The sequence below is a fragment of the Genypterus blacodes genome, unplaced genomic scaffold, assembly GCF_046128005.1.
Source record: "Genypterus blacodes isolate CSIRO-AG114 ecotype Tasmania unplaced genomic scaffold, CSIRO-AGI_Gbla_v1 ptg000012l_1, whole genome shotgun sequence".
NCBI lineage: Eukaryota > Metazoa > Chordata > Actinopteri > Ophidiiformes > Ophidiidae > Genypterus > Genypterus blacodes.
Window position 1 is genome coordinate 3850539 of NW_027466826.1, and position 12146 is coordinate 3862684.

At 42.9% G+C, this 12146-nt stretch overlaps 1 protein-coding gene across 1 annotated transcript; it reads right to left on the minus strand.

Annotated features, from left to right (window-relative positions):
* Positions 1-2040: 2040 nt before the first annotated feature.
* fbln7 (fibulin 7) lies at positions 2041-11684 on the minus strand. Its single transcript, XM_076165134.1, has 8 exons — positions 11166-11684; positions 9957-10119; positions 7816-7992; positions 5866-5991; positions 5590-5727; positions 4789-4926; positions 4154-4292; positions 2041-3232 (listed from the first exon to the last, which is right to left on the minus strand). The coding sequence occupies exons 1-8, from the start codon at positions 11247-11249 to the stop codon at positions 2860-2862; spliced, it is 1338 nt and encodes a 445-aa protein (XP_076021249.1). The 5' UTR covers positions 11250-11684; the 3' UTR covers positions 2041-2859.
* Positions 11685-12146: the final 462 nt, after the last annotated feature.

Sequence of the window (12146 nt, forward strand, 5' to 3'; positions counted from 1 at the left end):
ATAACTACCCAAGTGGCGTGGTGTGCCACCTTACGTTTTGAGTGTGCGCCTGAAGAAGAATTCAAAGAAGAAGTGACCCTCCAGGGCTCAAAAGACGACAAAAGCACCTTTGTGTACAGTTGAGACACACTGCTGGACACCAGAATGGAAATTGCTCACCTTTTCCTGTCTTCATTGCAGACTCTCATTATGGAGATGTACTAGACTCTCTATTCATCCCAGCTGCCATCCCAGCAATGGACAACAAGTCGTACTAAGTCTGGGCAGGGATCTCATTCCACTGTAAAACCAGGGACAACTGCATACAACATGTATGCTTCATGATCAACAACTCCTGGTTTATAGGCACAGCACTTTTAAATCTGGGAGTATGGCAGAAAACAAGAAAACCAGCTATGACCTTCTGAAGCTATAAGAGTACCCTAGTGGAAGTACTGAATAAGGAAAGAGTGAAATATCTATTCAACAACAATGCTGTAAGAAGTGTGAGTCAACATCCATAAGGCTGCAGGCCCAGACGGCATCCTAGGCCGTGTCCTCAGAGCATGTGCAGACCAGCTTGTAAGTGTGTTATCTGACATCTTCAGCCTCTCCCTGTCTCCGTCATTCCTGCCAGCTTTTAGATGTCCCTAGGTCCCCAGGTGACAGGTCCGAACAACACAACAGCAATTAGCTTATACCACCAAAATAAATCGATAGATAACACAAGCATGTTGTGGCATTTTACACTGCCCTGAGGGGAAGAACTGCTATGTGAGGATGCTGTGAGGGTGCTGCTCAGCATTCAATACCCTAATTCCTGCTAAGATCAATACCTTGCTCAGGAACCTCGGCTTGCACCCAACCGTTTGCAGCTGGATTCTGGACTTCCTGTTGAACTGACACCAGGTGGTGAGGCTAGGGCAGCATTACCTCTGAGCCACTGACCCTCAACACTGTAGATCCTCAGGGCTGCGTACTGAACGCACTCCTCTGCTCCCTATACACCCACAACTGCATGCCCATGCTCACCTCCGACGTCATCATCAAGTTTGCGGATTACAATGATTGGGCCTGATTGACAGCAACGAAGAGACGATAACAAGGACAAGAGACTGAGACGGTGGGGTCATGAGAAAAACCTCGCTCTCAATGTACAGACCCCGGTGACCTCATAACTAGCTCAGTCATATCCTCACTACTGCTCACTGATGTACAGGGCTGTTCTGAATCTAGGGCTTTTCTATTACTTTGGGCACCCTGTTTGTCGATGTTTCACAGAAAGTCACTATGTATTAGAGACTGATGTCAAATGAATGCATACCACACAACGCGAGAAAGGAAAAAAACCCCAACTGTACTCAGTTTGCCTGAAGGCCTGTACTGTGAGGAAAATATTTTTATCATTATGCTGAAGCAAATGGCTTGTGTTATGTAGCTTAGTGCGCTCCAGCAATATCCCTCTGCCTCCGAGTGGATGAAACATTTGAACATCAAACGGCCTGAACACCAAGGTTAGACAAAGGCTCAATGTGAGCCCTTGTGGCAGGGTAACCCTCATTTTGGCTGCCATTAGTGCACGTTGTCTGCCTAGTGTGTGCCGTCAGCGCATGTGTTTTGCTTCTTTTACCATCCTATGCTCCCTGGAAGCATGTGGCTCTTCTGGCCCCTTTTATTTAAAAAAATTTAAGCTCTACATGCAGATGTGAGAGGAAGACAGAGTTAAGAATGTTAAGACGACACATGTGGGGAACATAAGTCTTTTCTTTCTCTGACACACACAGATATTTTTAAATTCTGATGGTCATTGTTCCTCTTATAAAAGTGAAACACTTTGAAATGTCTTTCTTTTCTCAGGTACTAATGTTTTCCCTTTCACTCCTTCTTCCATCCTTTCATTCAGAGTAATTTTTACAACCAGCCATCTATCATTTTAGATGGGGACTATGCATTGGTTTGCAAATCCTTCAAAATAAATTTGTAATGGATGTATGTGAATGAAAACAACGGCTGACATTGAATAGCATGCTCTTCAACATCAAGTGAGGTTATTCGAACAAATGCGGAAACGTTGGACTGACTTTATTTCAATTAAGAAAATGCAGTTATGTCGAGACAATTAAGATTCCAGATAAATTGTGTAGTCTGTTGGCATGCTCACCAAATAATCTTTGATTAGAATATAATAAGACCAGTATTTGGTAACATACAGCATATTAGTAATAAAAGAAAGATGCCCAGGTAAAGGGCCGCATCTACTGTATAGAAATCTCCTTTGGTGTTATGAATGATGCCTTAAAAAGCATGCAAGTAAAAAACAAATATACAGTATATAAAGGAAGATGTGCATTTATTACAATGCAAAAACCAGCAATGATTTTTCAATAAATTAGAGCTACGGGAGCACTAATGTCATCAATGAAGCAATGGTGAATGTAGTAAGGTAGCAAAGGTAGTGCATCAGCCCAGGGCCCAACCCTGAGCTACACCGATCATCTAAAAACAACACATACTAGCATCAGCAATTACAAAAACATATCTATCCCTCCATAACGTTCATCATACTTTTGTATGACTTAAAAAAAATCCATGTATTCAAACTCACTCAGTGATAGGCCATACTGTTGCAAAACATCTCTACTTGCTCTTGTTTAATTGTCATATTCTGTTATATTCATGATATGACTGCTAAGTATTGTTGGTATCATTCACTTGCTAAATCCTTCTTAGACCTTAAAGCACTGAAACAATACCGGCCAGCTGCTCAGTGGAATGGGTTTCTGATAAGATCGATGTGACAGTATCAAACTCAGAACCTGTTAACACTCTTCCTCAGTCTTCGTCTCCTTTCTCAAGTCCTCCTCGACTGAAAGAGTATTCTCAAAAGTTGTAAGGTGAAACCAAAACATGAACCCTAGCCACGTGTTTGGCCTGAAATGTGCGATCAGTGTATTCGGACATGTCCACTTCAACACTAATGTCCTGCGGCCCACGCAGCTGCTTAACCAATATCAACTCGCCAGTCTGCCTGTCAGAGCGCTGCATGACAAACATGGCCCGGGAGTTTCCCCCCACGATGCCAAAGCGCAGACTATCCGGTCCGGTGCGTCCGGGGGCAGCAGCGGTGGCCATGCGGAAAAGGGTGGCAGGGGTCTTCAGGTTGGAGGACAGAGACAAGTAGTGGAAGGACACAGTCTTTGGAGCCAGGTGGCAGGAACGGCTATCCATGGGGCAGGGGTTTCTCTCACACTGACTGCAGGACAGAAATGCAGCAAATATGAGACAGACTGCGAGACAGGACAAAGTACAGTCACATAATGTGGCCATTCTGTCTCAGAGAAATCTCTGGTATATTGAGTTACATAATTAATCTATCCTCCTGGGAAAAGGTTCATAATGCTTTCCTTGTGACTTATGACACACGCATGCGCGCACACACACACACACACACACACACACACACACACACACACACACACACACACACACACACACACACACACACACGCTTTGCGTTATGCAGCCTTGACTGTCTTGCAGCCGTGCTGGATCCCAGTGGTATGTTGGAGTGTCTTATGTTTGAGAGTTCAGGTGACTTGCATTTCAATATCTTTCATGTCTCTGCAGGTCACTACTTTGTTTACACTCTAACATAGGCTGTCTTACATGAATCACTGTATTTATCCATCTTCCAAGTGTTCATCGTAATATTTATTCCTCCACTCTGCGTGCATTGGTGGAGCATTTGACCACAGTGACGGTTCAGTAGGAGCAGACAAAGCTGCATTTCATGACCTGAAATGATGCAGCTTACTGATGACGAGCAAATACCAAATACCGACTCAGAAGCTCTACATGGTTTCAGAGGAATCATCATTTGCATACTTTGCTTCACCACAGCACAGTCGGTCCACTGGTCTTCTTCTGGCCATCTAAACAACTCAACAGAAGAACCTTAAGCTCTGATGCCTTGCTTGAGTCTGTACAGCTTCCCACTGTATGACAGATGGGTCTACAATTTGGAGCGCAAGAAAACATTCAAAGCTGATGACAAGAGATATGATCCTATTTTTTTTAACACACAGATGAATCCAGTTAAATGCAGCCAAGGCGACTGGCAATGAAAATAATTACAAATAAACAGGGATTATCAAACTGGGGTTTGTCCACTTACAAGGGAGATGTCTTGACATAGCTGATGTTGCCATGTGAACGGGGACACTCTGGGTTGACACACTGGAAGCCTCCTCCTGTGTTGATACACGTTGTCCCTCGGCTGCAGTTGTGCTGCTGGCTTAAACATTCATCCACATCTGGAAGACAAAACAGCAAAGGCATGTAAAGAGAGAGAGAGAAAAGGAAAGAGAGAGAGAGAGAGAGAGAGAGAGAGAGAGAGAGAGGGAGGAAAGGACAGAAGGAGAGACTTGCCAGACTGACTCCCTGCTTCCTGGTTACAACAGTCTGAGCAGGGGGTGCTGTGATTGTTTATTTGGTTCTTTAGTTTAGTCTCCCTCAAACACCTCATGGCCTAAAGATCCCTTCTGCTGGGAAAGGCTGAGGTCATTCATTCCACTGGCAGGGATTATAAACTTCAGGGGTGCAAATGAAAGTTGGACTGAGTTCTGGGACTGACAGACACCTCTGCAGAGGTCGGCCTCTGCTGCTAAAGCATTTCTCCACATCCTTCTCAAAGTAGTGACCTAATGGATCGTGCAGAGTAAATCACAGGTATTCCCCTCTGGAGGCTTACGCTCAGCTCCATCGGCAGCCAGGGCCCTGTGAATGAGCTTTTGTCCTCCTGTCACTCACCCTCGCAGCTCCGCCCATCTGGGAGTAACTTGTAGCCACTGGGGCAAGAGCAGTGGTAGGAACCTGGAACATTCACACACTCGTGGACACACAACTTCCCTCCTTGGTCCAAGCGGAAAACTTCACACTCATTTACATCTGTTAGGAAAGAGAGAATGAAATTGATGTACACTGTCTGACACACTTATCATGTAAACAGGCCCATGGTAAGTACTGAACATATGTGAAATGGAACAGAGGTTGGAATAGAAAACCAAACAGCAATACATAGTTTAAAAAGTGCAGTCTGCAGCACAAATACATACATTTTCTGTCGTTTGAATATTCTACACTGCCTAAGAGTGTTGTGGACATGAACATATTAGGAGCAACACCCTGAAATGTCAAATTGAAAAAAAATATCCAACCATTTCCACCTGAGCTGCTGAACTGTGGCCTAAATGGATGGTAATCAGCTTGTGACCTCTCCGGAGGATTAATTTGTTTGTCGCAGCCTGGCTCCACAGATTACACTCATTTGAGATCTCAGAACAAATAATTCCGACAACTGAATGATTCAGGTATTCAGGGCCCCAACTTTGTCAGCAGGTGGTAGGCAACACACTGGTCATAAAGGCACACTGGTCACTTTCCCCACAGCTGCTGGTATCTGCCCCTGCAGGGATGTCACTGAGCAAGACGCCGGAATCCTGCCGGGCTGGTGGGTAACTGCCCCGGAGCTGACCCTGACCTTCCAGTAGAGGGAGCGGCAAAAGCGTCCCCCCACAGGGATCAGTTAGGTAACACATCATTTCGGCTCACCCTGGCAGATACTGTTGTCCGAGGTGCCACTCATGTGAAAGCCTGCGTCACAGCTACAGTGTTGGGCTCTGTTCACTTGGGCACAGCGAGGTCTGCGGCTGAATGCTGGATCGTTCATTACACTCCATTCAGGTGGGGCTACAGTAAAGACGAAATGTAATACACTGTAAGCAAATGTGTGACAGAATTAAACTATTGTCAACATAAAGAATAGCAGATCAAGATCATTGTGGAGTAAACAAATGACAACAAATGAAAGCAAGATGAGATACTGACCGGTCTGGGTTTGATGCTGGCAATGAGAGCCACTCCAGTTCTGGGGACAGGTGCATTTGTACTGGTTAACACCCTCCACACATGTACCTCCGTTTTGACAGGGGTTACTTTCACACTCGCTCACATCTGTGTAGGGAAGAGGGAAAACAGAGAAAATGAACTAGATAGAAACATCCTGTATGAAAATGGACCAAATCCATATCCCTCAAAAGCTAAATGAGGTAGAGGGTTTCAGCTATGTTACGTTATAAAGATGTCAATGCTGTTTTCACACATATCTTCCAAAGAAAAGGCACAAACTCCTTCCATTGGCATAAACTCTTTAAGGCTTGTCCCAGACTGCTGTCCTTGTTTTAACAGGAACTTCCTTTTAAGAATTTATCTGGTTTATTGTAATTCCAAACACATTTTGATGGAGTTCTCATATTATTATTAACAAGAACTAGTATGGCCTCCAGACTGGGAATATTCAAATTAATGGTGTGAGTGCAAATAGCTGGTGCAAAAATCCAATACTTACTGGAGATACGGTATCTTTATATGTGTAAATGATTGATCCATGCATTCACTTGGCAATATTTATCTTTAAATAATGCATACTAACTTGTTATGCTCACTTAAAACCTCATACTCATCCAACAAAGTATGGAATTGTTGATTACTTTGGTTTCTATGATACAGATGTGCAAGACTTGAAGAAAGTCTCTCGCTCTTTGAGCTCCGGTGCTGAGGCCAATGTTTGCTGAATGACCACCAATCCACCACATCATGTTTATTCGGCTTCCCCTAAGGCCACCACACGGTCATGACATGAAAAGGCCCACTTCACTCTCTGAGATATTTTTAAACTCTTTTTAACTTTAAGGTTTTTCACAGTCTATCAATAGTGGTTTTTTAGGCAGGGCTAAATTTAGCCATCTTGCGCAGGGTTGGAAAACACGGAGACAGATAATACTGTGCACAGTTGAGCCTTTTCAAGTTGTTTTAACCATGAAGATCAATAAACACCAGCACATTTTTGCCACATGGAATTTCTGGAAGACTGCGATCCAGTGCAGGCTGAATGGGCTATCAATAACACTCTTGGAATACTTCTGTGCTATCAGACCATGCTCTGGGTATAATGTGGACCTAACCCCATCCAGTGGGACCCAGTCAGAGACGAAGGGAAACATGAGCAGGGTTGGGGGGTAGGTTATCTTACAGTAGTCCAGCCACTTCTGTTCCTGCAGAGTAGAAACATGGAGGGGAAGGCTCCCCACAGTGGAATGCGGTACAGGTGTTTTTCTGTGTTCCGAGACATTTAATGCCATTTTAACGAGGGCTTCATTCAGTATGCCTCGGAGCTCCAGCCACCCTAAAGAATGGCTCTTTTCTTTGCCTGTTATCTGTTTGTGCGAGGAGCCCCTTTGGGCTTTTGGGCCTGGCGTTCAGAGACGGCCGAGCCAAGGTCACCCTAAATGAGTCTGGGGATTTTTTTTTTCTCCTCAACATGGTGAATAATGTGGAGACACAGATCAGCCAGCCAGCCCAACACGTGTGAGTGAGAGAGAGAGAGAGAGAGAGAGAGAGAGAGAGAGAGAGAGAGAGAGAAAGAGACAGAGAGAGAGAGAGAGAGAGAGAGAGAGAGAGAGAGAGAGAGAGAGTGAGAGACGGTAGGTTCGGCTGTTGTCTTTCCAAGCACTGAACACCTTGAGATGTGCAATGAGGTTTGTTCTTCATCATAGTGATTTTCTTCAAAACCCATACAATGATAGATTTCCATTATTTCACTGATAACTACTCCTTTCCTTGATTTGACCCCCTTTGGTGAAACTAAAATGCGTATAAACAGCCCTTTATACAGCCTTCATGTATTAATGCCATGTAATTGTCATGTGGCAGGTTTCACTGCTGTGAAATGTCAAAACAGGTCAGTAGGGAGAAACACAGCAAGTGATCCCAGTTTACCTTTACAGATGGCATTGGTGCCAGTCCAGGTTCCATTCTCCTGGCAAATGCGTGTTGCAGAACCCACCAGCTGGTAACCCGGGGAGCAAGTGAAGTGAACCTCATGTCCAGCTAAATATTTAGAGCCAAACTTTGTTCCATGTGTAGGGACTTCAAGGGAGGGGCAGGTGCTGGGAGCTGAGATAGAGAGAGAGGGGGAAAGAGAGAGAGAGAGAGAGATAGTTGGTCACATGTGGAATACGCCTCCCAACATCCTCTGGCTTTCTGTGCCTGTGGACATACACGTGTCACTGAGCAGTGGAGAGCCTTCGTGGGAAATGATGGTTGGAATGGCTCATTAACAGTAATCCAGCAGAGCACCAAGCAATTTTTATGAGGCCCAGAACAGCCAAAATGTTATGCTACATTAAATATAGACATTTTATCACATGCTCTGGAATTCAACACATTTAATGCTTGTATATGAGTAAATAACGAGTGCTACTTTATTAAGAACACCTGTTCTGTCGATCAAATAGAATAGCTCAACCTTGACATAGCTTTCAAGGGTCGATTGATAAGTTCTGTATCCAGCACAGAAATATAAAACTGAGATGTGTCACAGTTTAATATCAGTTCCTTTATTGGCTGTCCGTAAAAATTGTTCACAGCTGATATGATGTCATCATCTGAGGCTTGCAGTCAAAGCCTTTTTCAAGAGGAGGAGGTGGAAATCTGGGGATAAGAAGTCAATTTGCCAGCTTGTCATTATTTGCAGTATGATCTAGTGCAGCCAGACCTCCATCATAGAAATATGGAGTTCTGGAGAAAGATCCTGTCAAAAATCTGGTTTACAAGACATGGAAATCCTGAGCTTAAGACATTTGATTGGTTAGTTTCCTGTAAAGTTACAAAACAATTCTCCCAATAATAGTATTACTATTTTAAATGACAGGAAAAGATATCTTAAGCATTCACTATATTTTTTTCTAAAATGCCTTTGTTGGACTTTGACAAGATAAGTAAGAGCTCAGTTCATCTTTGTAAAACATAAACATGTAGACTAACATGCTACCTGAAGTATAATCATGTTTCCTCTATATCATATTTCAATTTAAATACATTGGTGGAATATTTCCACTTGTTGAGTCGTGTTGCTGTGGATGTGGAATATCAGATTCTCCTCTTACCAGGAGCTTTCTAAAGCTACAGTCTATCTGATCCATCACTAACAAATGTGGATTAGCCTCAGAGCCAAACGACACATTTCCTTTTCCCCTAAAATTGCCTGTCAACTCTGAAACTGAGCCGACCTCTTGCAGCTGGATGAAGACGTGATCCCACAAGAGAAGAAGCCATCTCTGGCTTTACAAATCTTAACACTGTTGTTGCTGGTTACAGACAAGACCAAACTTCAATAAACTAGCAAATTTGATATTTGTGGAATCTTCTATTAGCTCAAACTTTGGAATGAATTCAACATCTCATATGAACAAAACTTAATCTGTATGCTTTCACTACAATGTGGAATTTAGGGATTACAAATTGTATGTATAATCCTTTGGCAGCTCTTAATGTGAAAATGAATGTATAATTAATCCCTGAAAGAAAAGAAATAGTGCACTTCTCCCTAATATATACATTATATTTCAATGAATTGGCTTATTTGGCCAACAAAATGGGCTAATAACACTATAGATGCAGCAGAATGGTCTCAAGGATATCTATTACAATTATGACCATAATTAAAAGGTATCACTTTTATATGGATATGCAGCATAGATTTAAAACACAGTGTTTTGCATTCATGGTATAAAAATGACCTTGTGACCCTAAGCTAATGTAAAACTTATCAAAAGACTTATCAAAAAGAATCAAATTGCAATTTGGGATGCTAAAATGTATTTATAGATAGATTATTAAAAAAGGAACATGATATTTGAATACTCATCAACTCTAATTGCAAAGTGTGTGCTCATTATGCTATATTGTACTTATAACAATTAAATATACCATATGTGTAAAATACAGAGATTCCAAAGAGTACAAATAAAAGCTTTGCACAACTTCTATAAATGTGCTGTTCTAAATGTGTGAGAGTATAAAACAATCTTGGATAAAGAAGAAAGCGGTTTGAAGCTGTATAAAGTTGAGACACTCACGAGCTGATTGGTCTGCTTGAGGCATCTTTGAGACAGAGTTCTGAAGCGTCGCCAGCTTTGACTTCATGATCCGCAGTCCCTCCGTAAATCGCATCTCCTGACCTTTCAGGAATTTCTCCATTTGACGGAGCACGCCGACCACTTGGTGCTTATCCATACATGTCTGTTAAGAATATATGAACACTGTAAATGCAGTGACTTCAGAATGAAAACAGGACTAAACGTTACCTTAGAAACAGCTCAACAGTCATAAAACAAGAATCATGGCATATAAAGTATTAATCTGCAGCTGTGGAGTATGACATAATCACAGCTAACACCTTGCACTGCTGGGCACATGGACATAGCTATAAATATGTCATTCATTCCTGCCATTGAAACATGTTGTATTACCAAAGATAATATGTGTTAATTGATTTTTCTGTATATGCAAGATACGGATGATTTGCAATTATTGCTTTCCACCAGTTTTGACTAGACCTTGCACTTCTCCTTTTCTCTCACCCCCACTCTGACTCACACCTCCTTCAGCCACAGCTCTAGTGGCAGACACAGCTGGACCAAAGCTGTCAGGCAGATGTCACTGTGGGACACGAGTCCAAAGTGATGTTCTTGTGTATATTTGGAGTAAAACGGGACATACTCATTGGATAATCCTGAATGGAGAGGCTCAAAATAGCTTGGGTGCCACAAGTCATTACTTGCGTTTGATGACTTGCCAGGCCATTAGTTCTTCAGTGAAAGTCCTCTATCCTTCTTGGAAGACTTTATTAATCACATGCTCATTGGAAAACTCACTCAGGAGCAGCATACCTTAAATTCCTGCACTGGAATTTGGGGTGGATTTAAAATAACAAATAGCTTCAAGATCCAAGAACAGTGCTCTCTCCCCCGTTTAAATGCCCAGGGCAAATGGGAAATGCCACCAGCTGACAGAGCCAAGATAGTCAGATCCAGATGTGATAGAGAACCTTTCAGAAGGCTGGAGTGATCACATTGATGACAACGCATAAACAGGCACATCACACCAGTTGATGGAGGCTCGATAACATGCCAATGCATAAACAACATTGTTAAATCCCCAAGGGGAGTGGGGAAATAGTCTTTCCAGCTGATATATGCATAAATGTAAATCATGTTAAATGCTTTACAGTGAGACACAGATGAGAACATTTAACCCCATGCAGACCGTCATTGCTGATTGCTTACCTGAACTGCAGCATGGCAGTCAGTGTAATGGATGGCTGTCATACACAGCAAAAGCAGACACCTGCGTCGAGGAGACAGAGCCATCTGTGAAAGTTGATGCAAGATCCCTATTCTCCAAGTTGCTCTTTCAGGTGCCCCGGTGTGATCCGACACAACAGCGACGATTCCAACCTCTGGCTTGACTGGATGCTGCTCATCAGGTGCCTGTCACACAGGGATGCGCTCCTGCTCTCTCACTCTGCCTCTTTACGAAGTTTTACCTCGATGTCTGCACGCCACCTAAACTCCCTGAAGTAATAATCCCTCCCACCGACACAACCGAACTCCCTAACTTTTATACCGCAAAATGTTCCCTTTGCTTTTCTTCCTTTGCCGACGGGAAAAGTTGCCCACAACAACAAAAAGACTCGACTCCGCTGCAAAATGCTCTCGACACGTGACCCATCAGCTAAAGGTGAAAAAAAAAAAGAATTGTGTGCTGTTTTTGTTGTCTTAAATGACGGAGTGGCTTTAGTATTTAGGTCGTTCATTTAACGGTTGTATTTATGCAATACACGCTATTTGTTTGTTTTTAAAAGAAAGTTTGAGATCCTCAACTCACACCTGTGCTAATTAACACACTACTGGCAAAATAAACACAATAACAATGAAATAATATTAAAATACCTTCACGTTTCTGGAAAAGTGTTGGTGTGTTTATGCTTTTAATAAACACTTTCCTTAAATGACACAGTAATGACTGAGTTACTGTCGTTATCTGAAAGCAAAACACTGCTGGAAAAGCTCTGAAAAATGTTTGGGGGGTGTTTTGTTTTTGTTTTTTTACTCGGTGCGCTACCTGGTGGTCAAAGTCAGGACTGCCCCGCGCGAGCCCGTTGTGAGGAATGCGCGAGCCCGTGAGCGTAAACACACTCTGGGGCAGGTTTAGAGCCGCACGGGAGCGCGCGTGTGTTTACATCCGTGCCGTGAGTGTAAACCGAT